Raw genomic sequence first — 20,095 nt, 5'->3', positions numbered from 1 at the left:
CTTGCAATATACACACAGGCTGTTTCTTTTCCCTATGGGGATCTTTAATCTTTATATTCCCAGCACTGCAGAACATAGTACCAGCATGTGCCAGGAGGAGCCTTCCACCCAGCCCACTCTATTACACCCCACTCTCACTGAGCTTCCTGGTACATCCTGTTCTTCCTAATTATATAGTCTTCCCTTTATTTTGCTAATCACCTCATTAGCCCAATCTTTGCCCCGCTATTTTAGTGATCTCACTATAACAGGTTAATTGTCTCAGGGCAAGGCAGTAATTTTCTCTGTGAGGCAATTACCTGAAAGACAAGGGTACTATAGCTAGCCCTCCACAGGCCCCACACAGTGATCTGCCTAAAAGGGTTCTGGCCTCCTCCCTTCTGAGCTTTGTTCCTGGTCTCATTGAGACCAATATTAATCTAGAGTCACTGCAGGGAAGGACAAGGAGTAATTCCAGATTAACATGGAGGCAAATAAGATCTGCACCCTCCCTGTGGGCAGGGGTGGCAGGTTTGTATAATTTTTTGGTGATGCCCAGAAAAGGTCCAAGTCCCCCCCACACACACACCTGCTTGTAATATATATATATTTTAAAATAATGTAAAAATGTGAGGGTTCTGGGGTGGGGCTGGTGATGAGAGGTTTGGGCTGTGGGAGGGGCTAGGGCAGAGGGTTGGGATGCAGGGGGGAGGGCTCTAGCTGGGAATGAGTGGTTTGGGGGGCTCAGGGCTAGGGCAGAGGGCAGAGATGTGGGGGGTGAGGGCTAGGGCAGAGGGTTGGGGTGCTGAGGGTGAGGGCTCTGGGGTGAGGCGAGGGATGAGGAGTTTGGGGTGCAGGCAGGCTGCCCCGAGGCTGGGGCAAGAGAGGAGGACTCCCCCTGCTGGCAGCAGCAAGCTCTGGGGGAGGGGCCCCCCTCTCCCACCCAGCAGCACGCTCACCTCACACCAGTGTTGCTGCACATGCACCTAGGGTCCCTCAGGTCCACAAAGCCCCCTAGCCTTCCCTGCGGTGGGTGGGGGGGATGGGCTGACATCACGTTTGGCCTCCTTCCCTCCTCACTGTAGCCTCACCAAGGGGTGAGGAATGGGCCCTTTCTCCAGCTTGGGGCAGGAGCCATGACTGCGGGCAGGGAGGCCCCCTCTGCTGGTGGAGGGTCCCACCGGAAAAGGGAAGGGTCAAGGCAGCCTGCCCTGGCACTAGTGGATGAGGGTCACTAGGACCCTGTGGCCGCAGTTGATGCCCGGAGTCAGCGGAGCAGAGGCAGGGTGGAGCGGCAGGGGGGAGGCGCATGGGAGCAGTGGGACACTTGGGGGTGGTGCACAGGGGCGGCAGGCAAGGCCAGGGGAGATACCCGGTCCCAAACATTGCCCTACTACTGGGGGCAACCCAAAGCCCTGACTACACCCCAAGAAAAACCCCAGACACCTTATCATCCCTCCACACCATTCTCCAGCAACCCACCTTGCCCCAGTGACCAGTCAGCTGGGTGATGTTTTTAATGTAACGAGCCGGGGCATGTAAAGGCCAACTGCCCCAAGAACCCCAATAGATTACAGTTCATTGCACCACAATTACACCAGAGGTCCTCAGGCCCAGATGCCTCCCAGATACCCTCCGAGTGGAGGGAATCTGTGAGTGTGGGTAGGAAGAAGGTTACAGCATGGAGGGACAAGTGTCTGCTATCCATGCTTCCTTAGTGGACCCCAATTCATTTGACCCAGAGGTCCAAGTGACAATTCAACCCTTCAAGTCAAACTCATTTGACTTGCCTACAGCCAAGTTGCTGGTCCAGTACAAGGGCTGGTCAGGAACATGGACTTTTGCAGTCTATGATGATTATCCCTTCCCCATGCTGTTGGGGGAAGACTTGGCCAACCATATAAAGCTAGCCAAGAGGGTGGGAATGGTCACCCGCAGCCAGGCTAAGCAAGCTGTGACACCTAGCTCTGTTCCGGAGACTTCTACCAGGACCCAGTCAGAGATGATGGAACCGGACCCCATGCCAACGTCTGCAACAGCAGTAGTGGATCCAGTCACAGAGACCCAGACAGAGCCAGTCCCAGAACTGGAACGAGCAGAACAACCAGCACCAGAACCATTGCCAGCACTGAATCCAGTGCTTGCAACACCAACACCAGAGGGCCCCACCGAACCTGCATCAGTAGCAACAGATAACCCTACACAAGAGGCTCAGCTGGAGCCTGAACCCCAACATAGTGCACCAGAGGAAAGTGGTTCACAGTCAACAGAAACAGCCCTGTCACCTGCATCGCTTCCAGAGGGACCAAGCCCAGGTCCACAATCCAATGAGGAACTGATGTCTCCAGCATCAAGGGAACAGTTCCAGACCGAACAGGAAGCAGATGAAAGCCTCCAGAGAGCTTGGACGGCGGCACTGAGCAACCCAGTGCCTCTCAGCTCTTCTAATCAATCTAGGTTTGTTGTAGAAAGAGGGCTTTTATACAAGGAAACTCTTTTTGGTGGACACCAGGAAGACTGGCATCCTCAGAGACAGTTGGTAGTTCCAACTAAGTACTGGGTAAAGCTCTTGAGCTTAGCCCATGATCACCTTAGTGGCCATGCTGAGGTGAACAGGACCAAAGACCGTTTGGGGGGGTCATTCCACTGGGAGGGAATGGGCAAGGATGTTTCTACCTATGTCTGGTCTTGTGAGGTGTGCCCAAGAGTGGGAAAACCCCAAGACCAGGTCAGAGCCTCTCTCCAGCCACTCCCCATCATTGAGGTTCCATTTCAGTGAGTAGCTGTGGATCTTCTGGGTCCTTTTCCGAAAAAGACACCCAGAGGAAAGCAGTACATATAATGACTTTCATGGATTTTGCTACCAGATGGCCAGAAGTAGTAGCTCTAAGCAACACCAGGGCTAAAAGTGTGTGCCAGGCACTGACAGACATTTTTGCCAGGGAAGCTGGCCCTCCAACATCCTTACAGATGCAGGAACTAATTTCCTGGCAGGAACCATGGAAAGCCTTTGGGAAGCTCATGGGATGAATCACTTGGCTGCCACCCCTTACCACCTGGGTAAACAAATGGCCTGGTGGAGAAGTTTAATGGAACTCTGAGGGCCATGACATGTAAATTCATAAATGAGCACTCCAATGATTGGGACCTAGTGTTGCAGCAGTTGCTCTTTGCCTACAGAGCTGTACCACATCCCAGTTTACGGTTTTCACCATTTGAACTTGTATATGGCCATGAGGTTAAGGGGCCATTACAGTTGGTGAAGCAGCAATGGGAGGGTTTTTACACCTTCTCCAGGAACTAACATTCTGGACTTTGTAACCAACCTACAAAACACCCTCCGAACCTCTCTAGCCCTTGCTAAAGAAAACCTAAAATATGCTCAAAAAGAGTAAAAAGCCTGATATGATAAACATGCCAGAGAGCGTTCCTTCAAAGTAGGGGACCAGGTCATGGTCTTAAAGGTGCTCCAGGCTCATAAAATGGAAGCATCGTGGGAAGGGCCATTCACAGTCCAACAGCGCCTGGGAGTTGTTAATTATCTCACAGCATTCCCCACCTCCAACCGAAAGCCTAAGGTGTACCATATTAATTCTTTAAAGCCCTTTTATTCCAGAGACTTAAAGGTTTGTCAGTTTACAGCCAGGGAGGAGATGACGCTGAGTGGCCTGAAGGTGTCTACTACGAAGGGAAAAGTGCTGGTAATGTGGAAGAGGTGAACCTCTCCATGACCCTTGGGCGTATGCAGCGACAGCAGATCAAGGAGCTGTGCCCTAGCCACACGCCGATGTTCTCAGCCACCCCAAGACTGACTGAATGGGCATACCACTCCATTGACACAGGTAATGTTCACCCAATTAGAGCCCAACGTTACTGGGTGTCTCCTCAAGCTAAAACTGCTATAGAACGGGAGATCCAGGATATGCTACCGATGGGTGTAATCCGCCCCTCTGGCAGTGTGTGGGCATCTCCAGTGATTCTAGTTCCCAAACCAGATGGGGAGATACTTTTTTGCATGGACTGCCGTAAGCTAAATGCTGTAACTTGCCCCAACAACTATCCAATACCACGCACAGATGAACTATTGGAGAAACTGGGATGGGCCCAGTTCATCTCTACCTTGGACTTAACCAAGGGGTCCTGGCAGGTACCGCTAGATGAATCTGCCAAGGAAAGGTCAGCCTTCATCACACATGTTGGGCTGTATGAATTTAATGTTTAATTTAATTTCGCTTTTGGGCTGCGGAATGCACCTGCCACCTTCCAAAAACTTGTAGACGGTCTCCTAGAAGGATTGGGAGAATATGCAGTTGCCTACCTTGACGATGTGGCCATATTTTTGGATTCCTGGGCAGAACACCTGGAACATCTACAAAAAGTCTTCGAGCGCATAAGGGAGGTAGGACTAACTGTTAAGGCTAAGAAGTGTCAAATAGGCCTAAACAGAGTGACTTACCTTGGACACCAGGTGGGTCAAGGAACTATCAACCCACTACAGGCCAAAGTGGATGCTATCCAAAAGTGGCCTGTCCCAAAGTCAAAGAAACAGGTCCAATCCTTCTTAGGCTTGGCCGGATATTACAAGCTTTTTGTACCGCAATACAGCCAAATCGCCACCCCGCTGACAGACCTAACCAAAAAGAAATAGCCAAATGCAGTTCAGTAGACTGAAGAGTGTCAGAAGACCTTTAACTAGCTTAAAGCGACACTCATGTCTGACCCTGTGTTAAGGGCCACAGACTTTGACAAACCGTTCCTAGTAACCACAGATTCATCCCAGCATGGTGTGGGAGCAGTTTTAATGCAGCAAGGACCGAATCAAGAATTCCATCCTGTCGTGTTTCTCAGCAAGAAGCTGTCTGAGAGGGAAAGCCACTGGTCAATCAGTGAAAAGGAATATTAAGCCATTGTCTGCACTCTGGAAAAGCTACGCCTATACGTTTGGGGACGGTGTTTCCACCTGCAAACTGACCATGCTGTGCTACGGTGGTCCTTTCCCTGTTCTTTCTCTAAATCACTTGGTGGTGGCAGCATACTGTTCAAGAACAAGGCAAAGTTTGTACCTTGGAAAAGTTTTTAACCTAAGCTGGTAAAAATAAGCTTGGCGGTATTTCATGTGGGTCCCCACATCTGTACCCTAGAGTTCAGAGTGGGGAGGGAACCTTGAGAATCACCATCCTCTTTAAAGCAGAATAACAGGCTGAGCTGGTCCTGCAATAGCCCAGGGGAGATGAGAGAAAGAGGGAGCAGCTGCCTCTGCCCCAGAGAGAAGGCCAACAGACAGGTGCTGGGCATCTGCTGACAAAGCTGACCAGCACCTCATGATTGTCTCCCACTCTCAGATGGAATATAAAGGTGAGCTCAGCTCTATGGAGAGGGGGGCAGCCAAGGGAGAGGATACGCTCTGATAATCAAAGTGGCTGGCCGATCAGCCAGCCCTATGAAGACCCCTCCTCTCCTGGATCAGAAAGCTACTGGGGGCCAGAGTGCCCCAGTCTAAGCCTCTGACCAGATTATTGTTGGTGTTTCTTTTTGTACACTTTTTTCCTTGGGGAAGACAATAAACAGCCATAACCTGGGTGTGAGTGACTGTCTATATCCAGTTGGTGACTAGAGCCACCAATGCAGAAGCAGCCACTTAGATATTTGAAGACTATTTCATCCCATTTCAGCTGTCTTTTCTCAAGACTAAACATGCCCAGTTAATTAACCTTTCCCCATAAATCAGGTTTTCTAAAACTTTGAACATTTTTGTTGTTCTCCTTTGGACTCTCTCCAGTTTGTTCATAACGTTTGTATGTGTGGCACCCATAATTGGACACAGTACTCTAGCTGAAGTCTCACCAGTGTTGAATGAACTGGGACATTACCTCTGGTGTCTTACACATGAGAGTCCATCCAGTAGGCACACTACAGAATATTAGCCTTTTTTGCAACTTCATCACATTGACTCATTCAGTTTATGATCCATTATGACTTTCAAATCCTTTTCAGCAGGACTACTGTCTAGCCAGTTGTTATTACCTGATTTTTCCTTCCTAAAAGTAGTACTTTGCGTGAGTCTTTACTGAAATTCGTGTTGTTAATTTTAAACAAATTCAATAATTTGTAAAGGTCATTTTGAATTCTAATCCCATCCTCTGAATTGCTTGCAACCCCTCCCAGCTTGGTGTCATCCACAAATTTTATAATAAGACTCACCACTCCCTTATCTAAGTCTTCAATGAAAATACTGAATAGTTTCACACCCAGGACAGATGCCTGTGGGGGACCCCACTAGATATGAACTTCTAATTTGGCAGCAAACCATTGATAATAACTCGAGTACGGTCTTTCAACTAGTTATGCACCCACCTTGTAGTAATTTCACATTTCCCTCATTTTCTTCTAAGAATGTCACATGAGACTGTCAAAAACCACTTGTGCATGGCAGAGTCTAGAACATCTGTCTACAAAGAGAGAGCCTGGGGGGGTGGAGGAGAACTTGATGTGAAATTAACTAAAGCTGGTTCTGGATCTCCCTAGTTGCCCTTCTTTGCCTGACAGGCTGCAGAGTAACGTCTATGTTTTCCTCTAGATGGTCTCATCCTCCCATGGAACAGGGAAAAGAAATGGCTGCTGTCGAGCCAGTCCAGGTAGGGATTGTCAGGGAGATACTGGAGGAAGAGAGACAGTAAATATTTAGGAGGTGGGAAATTCTTGGGGGTTTGATCTAGAGGTTGCAGGGGCCAGGAAATTTCCCGGGTATAGAAAGGAATGGGGATAAGGTGTGACAAACCTGCTGGGACTAGTTTACCCTGGGCCTATATTCTAGAAACAGACCCATGGGGGCCAGGGGTGGAAATTACCTCTTTTGTGAAACAGGAAACAACCCCCTGGACAGGGCTGGGAAAACGTACCAGATTTCCAGTGCTGGAGCATGAACCTACCAGCCATAGGCTGTTAAGAGATATGAAGTCAGCACCCACCAGTGAGGCTAAGGGGAGATGCCCCATCCCCCATATCCAGCTGCTGCCAATGGGGAGGATGTTGGGATTCTTACCGTAGGGCTGTCCTTAGAGCCTCCAGCAGGATCCATCTCCTGATGCTATGGCTAGTAGGTATGTGATGAATGTGAGGATCCTACCCCCTCTGTGTGCTGGGAGGGATGAGGGGCTCTCTCTTTCTCTCCTCACTATGATGCCTTCTGGCTTCTCTGAGCAGTTTGGGGGTGGGGACTGTGGTGTCTGTACCACCCAGAGCTTCCATTTTCCTGGCCCTGCTCCCCCATAACTAGTAGGACTGCCTCTGGGGCAGCAGGTACTGAGTGGGGGGCTCTTGCTCTTTCAGGGGTCGGTGACATTCAAGGAGGTTGCTGTGTATTTCACCAAGGAGGAGTGGTCTCTGCTGGACCCTGCTCAGAGAGCCCTCCACAGAGACGTCATGCAGGAGAACTATGAGAACGTGACCTCGCTGGGTAAGGATTCCTGTCCCCTCAGATATTAGAAGGGGAAATGAAGAGTTAAGGTTCACATCGTCCCCACAATGCAACCTCAACTCCGCCCTGTTTCAGCAACAGCCCGACATGCCAGTGACACACATGCTAATGCTCTGCCCTCCCCACTACAGAACACTTTGGGAACAGAGCACATGACAGGGTAGCACAAAGTCTAACATCTTCTCTTTGCTAAGGGAAAACTTGGGTTTATTTCCATTGTAGCAGACAGAAGCTACCTACCCCAGGCTACAGTTAAACACTGAGCCTACTGCACACAAAGCATCTCAGACTAGCAAAAAGTTACCACCCCTTTGCCCTTGCACTCAGGATTCCTTCTGAGTCATTGTCTTCACTTATTCCTCACTAAGCCTGGGTGACAGTTAACATGTATGGTACCAGACTGCTGACAATCCCCATGGCAAGAACACAGTTTGTGTGCCTTTACTGACACAACCTACAATATTCAGCAAACTTGTCTGTCAAGATTCACATGCACCTCTCTTCATATCACAGTCACAGCTCTGCCAAGGGCTCCAACTAATCCCTCATTTAATTACAGCTACAGCTGACACAGTGCACACAGCTGGAGTACATGCAGATAAATGCTGGTGTTCAACTCTCTGGAGCACAACACAAACAATGACGTTCTCTCAGTCCTTTCTCGTATCTATTGTAGATTAATGGACTTTAAGGACAGAGGGTCCTTATTAGGTTATATAGTCTGACCTTCTGTGTAACACAGACCATAGAATTTCATCCAGTTACTATGGTATTGAGCTGAATACCTTGTGTCTGACTAAATGATCTTCCTGAAAGGCAGCCAGTCTTGGCCTGAAGACTTCGAGACAGAGGGTCCTCTACTTCCCTTTGTAGTTTATTAAGATTTGTACCACCCTTCCTGAACTATTCTCAGTGGCTCTTGAAGCTCTAGGCTTAGGGGTAGGGGCAGAGTTAAAGTTGCGTTACAGGGGTGACGTACTTTAACTCTTCGTTTCCTGGTTTTCAGAGGTTTAAGTTTAGCCATCATCCACGTTCTGGGAGGGCATGAGACAGCACTGGACAACCTTAACTCTGCATTCGTGTAGTTTATGGGTTTTTAATTTTCTTGATTTATTTTAATGGACTTTTTTGCCACTATAACTGTGTCTACACAGAGCTTTTTTTTGCCATAGCTATGTTGGCTGGGGATGTGATTTTTCACTCCCATAACCAACAGAACCATGCTGGCAAATCTTTTACATGCAGACCAGGCCAAATTTGGCATGTGGATTTTAGCGCACTTTGAAATATTGTTCTTAACCCAGAAATGTTCGTATCAGGGCAGAACCCAAGAAAGATGCACAATACATGTTGTCTGCAAAATGTCTCTGGTAGGGCTCATACTCAAATGCATGGGTGTAGCTTATTTTCAGTGGCAACAGCATGCTGCCTCTAGCCAAACAATTACTGTGACAGCTGATTGTTGGAAACACTCTGGCTCTTAAAGAGCTTTAGTCTTGGTGTCCATGTGCATTTCAGTCTCTTTAACTCTACAGTTTGGCTCTTGCTTATCTGAAATTCCAAACTCTAGTTATTAAACTTTTTCAGTACTGCTTGCCCAAAGAGGCAGTGCTAGCTGAGTTAAAGACCAAGTGCCTGAGATCAGTTGGAGGACAATGAGAACCACAGTTTTAGCCCCAGGTTGGTGCAAGGAAATGTTATAAGAGCATGGTGAGTTTGTAAAAAGCTGCTTTTGGGGGTGGGGGAGTATCTTGGGAACCTCTTGATCAAATAACCCCACATTTGTTTGTGGTTGCTGCTGGAGTACAAGTACTGTTCTTGGAGCGCCAATGTTAGCTACAATAGCAGACAGTGCTGCATGTTCATTCAGCAGACCTCGATGTTGTTCATAAGACCACAGACTTGATTCAGTGGTGAAGGAGCTACAGGAACACTAACCTATGTAAGCCTGTAACAATGGTACTAGCTCAGTCAGTGCACCAGGACATTGCCCCCTAGGCTGGCCAAAGGTGCCCCTCCTATGACTTCTACTTTTATACATTGATAGAAACAAGTTGCGTATCACACTCCTGACGTGGTTAGTTATCAGCGCTACACCTGGTATCTGCTAGTTGGAACAAAACATCCCCATCCATTATCCTGTCATCCCATCCTTATCTTACAAGGGGTTGGTGTGCTCTTGCACCATCTCTCAAGAATGTGTTTATGTGGTTACTTGGGAACTCTGGGTGTTCTTGTACCATCCTCTCCAGTCGGGAATGTGCTTACTTGGTCAGCCAATACCTAGTGTGTTACTTTGCCAAGGCCAGGCCTGCTCTGGTTTCCCAGCCTTTGGTTCACTGTTTGTAATTGAGGTAGGCCTTGCTGGAGGATAACTAACTCTGCCCTTCTCCCTCATGATAAGCAACGTAATTCTAGGCAATCGGAGTAGGCGTGTGGAGTTTAGAGCAATTAGAATAGTAGATCTCTAAACAGAAAGAAATGTTGAACGTTAACTATAGCGGAGCTGGCACGTTACTATAATTACTTCCCAAGTGTGTTGAGCTTGTGACAGTCAGATGGGCCCATCTGTTGAAAGAGACAATGCAAAGTTCCTGTTTAGGAATCCTTGGGAGGAGATCAGGCAGAGAGCAGTGGGAGAGGCGATGATAGGGAGCTGGTGCAGGGAGGGAGAGAGTAGTGGGAGGAAGGTAAGGGAGAATTAAGGAGGGTTGGGTGAGGAAGAGGGGAGATTGGGACTGGAGCTTCTGGGGAGTGGCCATGGAATGGGCTGGGGGAATGAGAGACTCGGAATGAGGAAAAGGGAGTGGAGCTGTGTTGCTGTTGGTTGGGCAGGATTGGGGGAACACTACGGTAGTTGTAGGGGGAAGCGGTTGGGGAATGGTTGCTCTAGTGAGCGGGGAGGGTCTGGTGGGAGAGGGACAACGGGAAGGTTTCATTGAAAGATTTGGGGCAGTCCACTGAGATTGCTTTTGGCGCAGTCTCTGATGACCGATTATGGTGCTTTGGAGTTCCACCCACATCAGGGATGAGTTGTCACTGCCTGCCCTGTAACCCTAGGTGTCTGCTGTGTTGCTTTGCCTCAGAGCCCTGGTACAAGCAGGATGCTTACAGTGCAACAGCTCACTCTGGCTTCCACCAGCCTGGGTTACTCCTTGCAATGTGACCCCAACACCACCACCCCCAGTCCTGAACATCTCCTTCACTGTCCCCCTGTAGACAGGTTTCAGAGGGGTAGCCATGTTATTCCTTGACTTTTAGGTCTGTTGTTGAGTGTCCAGGGAGATTGAAGTCCAAGAGATCCACTTCCTGGACACTACAGTGCAAATAAGCGATGGTCACATAAACACCACCCTATACCGAAACCTACTGACTGCTATACTTGCCTACATGCCTCCAGCTTTCATCCAGACCACATCACATGATCCATTGTTTACAGCCAAGCCCTAAGATACAACCACATTTTCTACAATCCATCAGACAGAGACAAACACCTACAGGATCTCTGTCAAGTGTTCTTAAAACTACAGTACCCATCTGGGGAAGTAAAGAAACAGATTGACAGAGCCAGAAGGGTACCCAGAAGTCACCTACTACAGGGCAGGCCCAACAAAGAAAGTAACAGAATGCCACTAGCCATCACCTACAGCCCCCAACTAGCGCAGTCTCCAGCGTATTGTCAAGGATCTACAACCTATCCTGAAGGACGATCCCTCACTCTCACAGACCTTGGGAGACAGGCCAGTCCTCGCTTACAGGCAGCCCCCATCCTGAAGCAAATACTCACCAGCAACTACATACCACACAACAAAAATACTAACCCAGGAGCCAATCTTTGCAACAAACCCCGTTGCCAACTCTGTCTGCATATCTATTCAAGGGACACCATCGTAGGACCTATCCACATCAGCCACACCCTCAGGGGCTAGTTCACCTGCAATGTGGTATATGCCCTCATGTGCCAGCAATGCCCCTCTTCCATGTACATTGGCCAAACCAGACAGTCTCTATGCAAAAGAATAAATGGATACAAATCAAACATCAAGAATTGTAACATTAAAAAACCAGTAGGAGAGCACTTCAATCTCCCTGGACATTCTATAACAGATTTAAAAGTGGCCATTCTTCAACAAAAAAACTTCAAAAACAGACTTCAACGGGAAACTGCAGAACTGGAATTAATTTGGAAACTTGACACCATCAAATTAGGCCTGAATAAAGACTGGGAGTGGCTGGGTCGCTACAAAAAGTAATTTCCCTCTGTTGATATTCACCCCTTCTTGTCAGCTGTTGGGAATAGGCCACTTCCACCTTGATTGAATTGGCCCCGTTAACACTGACACCCCCCCCTCCACACACACACACTTGGGTAAGGCAACTCCCATCTTTTCATGTGCTGTAATATATATACCTGCCTAATATATATACCACTTTTATTTCAATCACAGCGCTGTGTTAGTTTATATTAAAAGTAAAGCAAGTTTATTAATCAAAAAGGCATAGATTTAAGTGATATCAAGTATAATAAAGATAGGGTGACAGGGAAACAAAAGTAAATTATACCCTCTTAAGACTAAAACCTGATCTAACAAACTAGAGTCATTTGGTCAAAAAGGAGTCTCTCAGCAAGTCTGTTCTCCAGCAAGGGCTGACCAACTCCTTTGGCTTTGATCCTTTACAGAGTTCAAAGTGCTTGGTTTCGATGTCTCTTTAACTAAAAGGATCACTCAGGGGTTCTCTGACCATCTCTTTATAATTCAGTAAAGCTTTTTGTATTCTTCTAAAATGTATGCCTGCATACCCCCTTTTCTCCTGCAGGGAAGAGATATGATGTGGTCTGGCGAAGATTTCATGCTGGTTCCTCCCTCCGGTGATATTGAGTGGTTATCTCCTCCCCTTAGTAGCCTGGTGGCTTTGTTTACCTTTTCTGTAAATGGATTTCTAGTGTCTCTCAAGTTACCTTGGAGACGCATGCAAGCAGGTGGAACCACATTCCTTTGTCTTGGGTCGGTACTTTAAGTTCTGCCTGGCACACAATTGAGAACATAATTCCATCACGTTTGTAATTTTGCATGTCACCTATGTGGTTAGATGTTGATAGATGTTTGGCCGTGTGTGTGTTCCCTCTGTGTGCCACCCCAGCCTTGCGCAGACAGCTGGCACTGCAGACCTCGAGGGAACCACCCAATGACCACAAGAGCCGTTAAGGGACGAAGGCATCAGGCCAGGTTTCTTGTCAACGAAGCACTGTAGTAGTATGCCGCAGACTCTACTGGACCACTAATCCATGAATGCCCATAACAATGGATCGGCTCAGTGAACGGCGGGACTTTCCGTTCCTCCCTAGGCCAGACAAAGATACTCCCTCTGAGATACATCTTTATACCACGATACAAGCAAGTAAGTACTGCCCCTCTGACATAGTTACTGTGGTTACTGCCCCCTGACGTGGCTAGTTATCACTTATTACCTCAGGGGTCTCAAACACGTGGCCTGCGTAGGGGACAATTTCCTGGTGCAAGTGCTAGAGGAGCCAACTAGGGGGGGAGCTTTTCTTGACCTGCTGCTCACAAACCGGGAAGAATTAGTAGGGGAAGCAAAAGTGGATGGGAATCTGGGAGGCAGTGACCATGAGTTGGTTGAGTTCAGGATCCTGACATAGGGAAGAAAGGTAAGCAGCAGGATACGGACCCTGGACTTCAGGAAAGCAGACTTCGACTCCCTCAGGGAACGGATGGGTAGAATCCCCTGCGGGACTAACATGAAGGGGAAAGGACTCCAGGAGAGCTGGCTGTATTTCAAGGAATCCCTGTTGAGGTTACAGGGACAAACCATCCCGATGTGTCGAAAGAATAGTAAATATGGCAGGCGACCAGCTTGGCTTAACGGTGAAATCCTAGCGGATCTTAAGCATAAAAAAGAAGCTTACAAGAAGTGGAAGTTTGGACATATTACCAGGGAAGAGTAAAAATATTGCTCGGGCATGTAGGAATGAAATTAGGAGGGCCAAATCGCACCTGGAGCTGCAGCTAGCAAGAGATGTCAAGAGTAACAAGAAGGGTTTCTTCAGGTATGTTGGCAACAAGAAGAAAGCCAAGGAAAGTGTGGGCCCCTTAATGAATGAGGGAGGCAATCTAGTGACAGAGGATGTGGAAAAAGCTAATGTACTCAATGCTTTTTTTGCCTCTGTCTTCACGAACAAGGTCAGCTCCCAGACTGCTGTGCTGGGCATCACAACATGGGGAATAGATGGCCAGCCCTCCGCGGAGAAAGAAGTGGTTAGAGACTATTTAGAAAAGCTGGACGTGCACAAGTCCATGGGGCCGGACAAGTTGCATCCGAGAGTGCTAAAGGAACTGGCGGCTGTGATTGCAGAGCCATTGGCCATTATCTTTGAAAACTCGTGGCGAATGGGGGAAGTCCCGGATGACTGGAAAAAGGCTAATGTAGTGCCAATCTTTAAAAAAGAGAAGGAGGATCCTGGGAACTACAGGCCAGTGAGCCTCACTTCAGTCCCTGGAAAAATCATGGAGCAGGTCCTCAAAGAATCAATCCTGAAGCACTTACATGAGAGGAAAGTGATCAGGAACAGTCAGCATGGATTCACCAAGGGAAGGTCATGCCTGACTAATCTAATCGCATTCTATGATGAGATTACTGGTTCTGTGGATGAAGAGAAAGCAGTGGATGTATTGTTTCTTGACTTTAGCAAAGCTTTTGACACGGTCTCCCACAGTATTCTTGTCAGCAAGTTAAAGTAGTATGGGCTGGATGAATGCACTATAAAGTGGGTAGAAAGTTGGCTAGATTGTCGGGCTCAACGGGTAGTGATCAATGGCTCCATGTCTAGTTGGCAGCCGGTGTCAAGTGGAGTGCCCCAGGGGTCGGACCTGGGGCCAGTTTTGTTCAATATCTTCATAAATGATCTGGAGGATGGTGTGGATTGCCCTCTCAGCAAATTTGCGGATGATACTAAACTGGGAGGAGTGGTAGATACGCTGGAGGGCAGGGATAGGATACAGAGGGACCTAGACAAATTGGAGGATTGGGCCAAAAGAAATCTGATGAGGTTCAATAAGGATAAGTGCAGGGTCCTGCACTTAGGACGGAAGAACCCAATGCACAGCTACAGACTAGGGACCGAATGGCTAGGCAGCAGTTCTGCGGAAAAGGACCTAGGGGTGACAGTGGACGAGAAGCTGGATCTGAGTCAGCAGTGTGCCCTTGTTGCCAAGAAGGCCAATGGCATTTTGGGATGTATAAGTAGGGGCATAGTGAGCAGATCGAGGGACGTGATCATTCCCCTCTATTCGACATTGGTGAGGCCTCATCTGGAGTACTGTGTCCAGTTTTGGGCCCCACACTACAAGAAGGATGTGGATAAATTGGAGAGAGTCCAGCGAAGGGCAACAAAAATGATTAGGAGTCTGGAACACATGACTTATGAGGAGAGGCTGAGGGAACTGGGATTGTTTAGTCTGCAGAAGAGAAGAATGAGGGGGGATTTGATAGCTGCTTTCAACTACCTGAGAGGTAGTTCCAGAGAGGATGGTTCTAGACTATTCTCAGTGTTGGAAGAGGACAGGACAAGGAGTAATGGTCTCAAGTTGCAGTGGGGGAGGTTTAGGTTGGATATTAGGAAAAACTTTGTCACTAGGAGGGTGGTGAAACACTGGAATGCGTTGCCTAGGGAGGTGGTGGAATCTCCTTCCTTAGAAGTTTTTAAGGTCAGGCTTGACAAAGCCCTGGCTGGGATGATTTAATTGGGGATGGGTCCTGCTTTTGAGCAGGGGGTTGGACTAGATGACCTCCTGAGGTCCCTTCCAACCCTGATATTCTATGATTCTATGATTCTAGATGGCCTCTGCAGTGTGTATAGGAGAGACTAGGGTTACACTTCTCTGAGCAAAGCTTATGCTCCACCATGTCTTCCAGAGAAGTTTGCAGCTCCATCAAATGCACAAGCAGCCATTTGTTTGTGGTCCAAATTGACAAGCATGTAACTCTTCTAAGATGTGGATTGTCACAGATGCAACCAATCTGTCTTCTATAACTTGAACATCTAGAAATGCATGTACTGGCCTACCACTGACATCAAGATAATGTACACAATGACTTAATACTTGATGACCATTTGCATTGGTACATTCGTCAGCCATATATGCAAATTTTTTGAATATGGTGAGAGAGATCTTCACTTTTTCAACTGTTGAGTCTTTCACTGTTGCACCACATGCGTCTAGCCAGTCAGTTGAGTTTCTTGCGGAAAGATAGTGAGCATTTGCTGGTCTTGTTCGGAACCAGTGTTCAACTTCAGGATGAACAAGTGACAATGCACTTAACATTGGCCTCCAGTTTGTAATGTGTGGTATCTCTTGCCTAAATAGAAAGTATTAGCATTCTTAACAGCCTCATGAACACTCACCGGTGTTGTCTTTGGTCAATGGAGACTCAAAGTTCAGAGGTGCTTTCACATGAGTTCACTGCCCAGGTGGGGGGCAAGAAGGCATCTTGCTCCTTCCTCCAGCTGCTCACTGTTCACTCTGTCCACTGTTGTTCATTGTGCCACCATTCACTTCATCGCTTTTGTTACCAATGGCCATGTGCCATCACCTTCTGCTGCCAACTGCCACTGTGACCTCTGCAAGTTGGTCTCTTGAGGTTCCACCCAGCTCTCAGTGATTTCAGCTGAGCTCTCAGTGCGGGAACCTCACTGCTAGTGCAGACTGGGCCGTCTCTTCCACAGAAACACTGTCCCACAGCGGGTCTAAGCACTTAGACCTGATTATCAGTGATTTCAGCTGTAGTAAGAAGAAAAGGAGGACTTGTGGCACCTTAGAGACTAACAAATTTATTTGAGCATAAGCTTTCATGAGCTACAGCTCACTACAAAGGATGCATCCGATGAAGTGAGCTGTAGCTCACAAAAGCTTATACCACAAGTCCTCCTTTTCTTTTTGCAGATACAGACTAACACGGCTGCTACTCTGAAACCTGTCATTCAGCTGTAATGGTCACTTAACAGAACAAAGACTATCTATGGAGCCTAATCAGCTCTGTCTTTAAACAGTGGAGAGGGGCAGGTCAAATAGTACTTGTGACTCAGGCAGACCATCAAGCAAAACACCTGTCCCCACTCTCTCTGGATGCCCTCAATCAGGAGAGGCTAAGTACAGTTCTACTGCCCTTTACTCATACATAAGAATAACAACATTTCTTTACCCCCTGCATTCAAGTGATTTGTAACCCAACCCCAGCCAAAATCTATCACTTGGGCAACACAGCGCTATTTGCTGGATACCTAGGTAGATTAGGTGTGAATGTAAATACAATCTGGTCCTGAAGCCTTTCCCCCCAGCTCATCACTAGCTGTCAGGGACAGTGCATTTAGACTTTGCTTACAAATCATAATTTGAAATTATTAGGTTGGCCAACATCACCAAAATGAATGCACTGATATGGTCATAAAAACACCAGCTGCATAAGGAAGCTAGTCTATGTTTATACTTTTCAAATCTATTGTACTTTTTCAGATACACTTATTTTACCATACACTGTATATTGTGACAAAGCTCTGTCCTTGCCTCTGTGGGTCCCGCGTTTCCTGGCGGATTTCGCTAGCCTCAGAAGCTCACTGTGACCCCCCCACATAACCCTTCTTTCTCTAGAGACAAGGGTCACAGTCTACTGAGCCATTATCATAAGCCAGCAAGGGAGGTGAGGAGAAGTTATCCTTCCTTGCACAGACTCTGTTGTCACCCAGTCTCAGTGATTAATCAGGGGGCAAAGGTTGGGGGGGGGGGGAGCCCAGGCCTAGCCTCTACTCCAGGCTCCAGCCCAGGGACCCTAATAGTATCAGCTATGGTAGCTGACCTTTTAGAAACATGACATGTACAATTCCCTGGGCTACTTCCCCCACAGCAGCCCTCACTTCCTCAAGCTCCACTTCACACTTACCTCAGGGCCTCCTTCCTTGTGCCTGATATGGTGTGTACTACTCAGCCTCTCCAACAGCACAACTTCCTTCCACAGCTCCTGACATGCACACCCATCTGACTCACTGGGAGGCTTTTAACTAATTTCAGCCACCCCTGATTGGCTTCAGGTGTCCCAATCAACCTAGCATTCTCCCTGTCTTCTGGAAAGTTCTTAATTGGCCCCAGGTGTCTTAATTGACCTGGAGCAGCTTCCATTTCACTTAACCTGGTACCAGGGATTTGTTTAGCCTGGAGCTAATATATCTATCTCCCATTACTTTTCTATAGCCATCTGGCCTTGCCCCGTCACAATATGCTTTTAAAGTGTGTATTAATGTTTCAATTTCAATTCAGATTTCCAAGCAAGCACTAAAGTGGCAACACTGCATGTAACTAGTTCATAAAACTGGGTGGGGGGGGTGTTGGGGAAATTCACGGTGGGTAAACACCCCCAAAGGGGGGGGTGTAGGGAAATCCCTACAACACAATGCACCATGAAAACATGATGCATTCCCCGAAAAATCGGAGAGGAAAAAGTTCAGCAGCTTAAAGCAGCATTTGCCAAGCAAAGAAATTTCTTTTCAGAGATTAACAAGTCTAGCAAAGATTCAGTAAGAGCAAATTTTGTGATAAGCGAAATGATAGCCAATTCATTATGACTTTTTACAGAAGGCCCATTCATAAAAGAATGTCTTTTGAGGGCCAGCAAAATTTTATGTCCTGATAGGAAGAAAGTTTTTGAAGGCATAAGCATGTCTGCCAATACAGTTGCCTTCAGGATAGTGGATTTGGCCGGTAATGTGCAAAAACAATTGATTCAAATGGCAAAAGTCTTCAAAGCATTTTCAGTTGCTCTTGATAAGAGTACAGATGTATCAGATACTACACTGTGTGCAGTGTTCATAAGAGGTGTGGATTGTAATTTGAATATAACTGAAGAATTGCTAGACTTAATGCCACTGAAGGGTACCACAGTGGGACGGGACATATTTAAAGTCTGGAAGAGTGCATTGAAAAAGCTGAGTTGCCATGGAACAAACTTGTATCTTTGGCTTTGGACGGTGCGCCATCAATGTGCTCTGAAAACATTGATGTGGTTGGATTATTGAAGACCAAACTGAACAGCCTCAATATACCAAGAATTGGCTTCACCAGTATACATTGCATTTTGCACCAAAAAGCCCTGTGTAGTAAAAGTCAACAAATGGAGTTATGGATGTAGTTGTTAAAACCATTAATTTTATACGTGCACGACGGCTGAATCACAGTTTTCTAGCAAGTAGGGACAGTGAATATGGGGAACTTCTGTATCACACTCAAGTTAGATGGGCTGAGTCGTGGAAATGTTTTGAAGTGTTTTTTTGGACTTAGAGAAGAGATTGATTCCTTCATGAAAATGAAAAACAAGGAGGTTCCTCAGCCTGCTGATTCCACTTTTATCTGCAACCTTGCTTTTCTAACAGATGTAACTGATCACCTGAATGCACTGAACTTGAAGCTTCAGGGTAGAAAACAGGTTATAACACAGATGTACGACAGTGTTACGGCATTCAAAGTCAAGCTTACTTTATGCGGGAAACAGCTGACTGCTGGCAGTTTGATCCATTTCTCAACTCTGAATTCCTTAGGAAAAGTTGAATCCAAATCCTTGAAAGAATATACAGATATCCTTTCTAACTTACACAAACAGTTTGATGTGCGGTTTAAAGATTTTAACTTTTGTCCACAGCAAATGGTGTGGAAAATTGTCAATGTTGCAGAGGAAATACAGATGGAGTTACTGGAGCTTCAGTGTGATACCATTTTGAAGCAGAAGTGTACAGATGTTGGAATTCCAGAATTCTACCAGTTTCTTTCACAAGAAAGATTTTCCATGTTATTCTCTGCTTCCGCAAGGGTAATGGCAATGTTTGGAAATACATATATATATGAACAGTTTTGTTTCCTCTTCCATGAAGATTAAGGTCAAGGCACACTGATGAACATTTGAAAGCAACACTGAGATTGGTTTCATCTCAGGATATCAAACTGAATATTGATGCTCTGGTTGATGCAAAACGCTGCCAACTAAGTGGCCAAAAATGAAATGATTGTCAAAATTGGCACTGACTTTTTGCATTACAGTTTTTAAAAAGTTAATACATTAACTTTTAATAGCATACTATATTACTCTTCATTTTTGACTATACTTTTGTATCATTGTATGAAAAGATTTCAGTGATGCGGCCCTCGGGCCAATGTACTAGTCCTCATGTGGCCCTCATGGTGATTTGAGTTTGAGATCCCAGTATTGCCTTATACATGTTGCTTTGATCAAATCATCTCTATTACGTACTGTCATCCTGATCTTATCTTTCAGGAGGGGTCAGTGTGTTCCTGTTATCCTTGGGGAATGTTTTTGTACCATCCTTGATATTGGGATGTTCTGGTACCACTTGATATCAGGATGGGTTTTCATGAGTACTCTGTGCTTAGCACTTCTTAGGAATGTGTATTTCTGCAATATCAGCCCTGTTCTTGCCAGATTCTGTGAGCAGGTCCTGCCTTATACCAGGCCTCTGATACAAGGGCTTATGTCTCAGGCTCTCTTCCTACTACAACCCATACATGCGCCCACACAATTGTATTAATGATCAGTGAGTTCTGAGTTTGAGTGCTTGCT

General features: G+C 46.8%; 1 protein-coding gene across 1 annotated transcript in view; it reads left to right on the top strand.

Annotated features, from left to right (window-relative positions):
• LOC144267449 (uncharacterized) overlaps nt 1-20,095 on the top strand; it is a 111,229-nt gene that overhangs the window by 2,771 nt on the left and 88,363 nt on the right. Inside the window, exons 2-3 of the mRNA XM_077821431.1 lie at nt 6,557-6,614; nt 7,309-7,435. Of these exons, the coding sequence (XP_077677557.1) occupies nt 6,573-6,614; nt 7,309-7,435 (169 nt within the window). The 5' untranslated portion in view covers nt 6,557-6,572. The remainder of the gene's footprint in view (nt 1-6,556; nt 6,615-7,308; nt 7,436-20,095) is intronic.

The sequence above is a fragment of the Eretmochelys imbricata genome, chromosome 7, assembly GCF_965152235.1.
Source record: "Eretmochelys imbricata isolate rEreImb1 chromosome 7, rEreImb1.hap1, whole genome shotgun sequence".
NCBI lineage: Eukaryota > Metazoa > Chordata > Testudines > Cheloniidae > Eretmochelys > Eretmochelys imbricata.
This window is presented reverse-complemented; position numbering and strand designations above follow the sequence as displayed.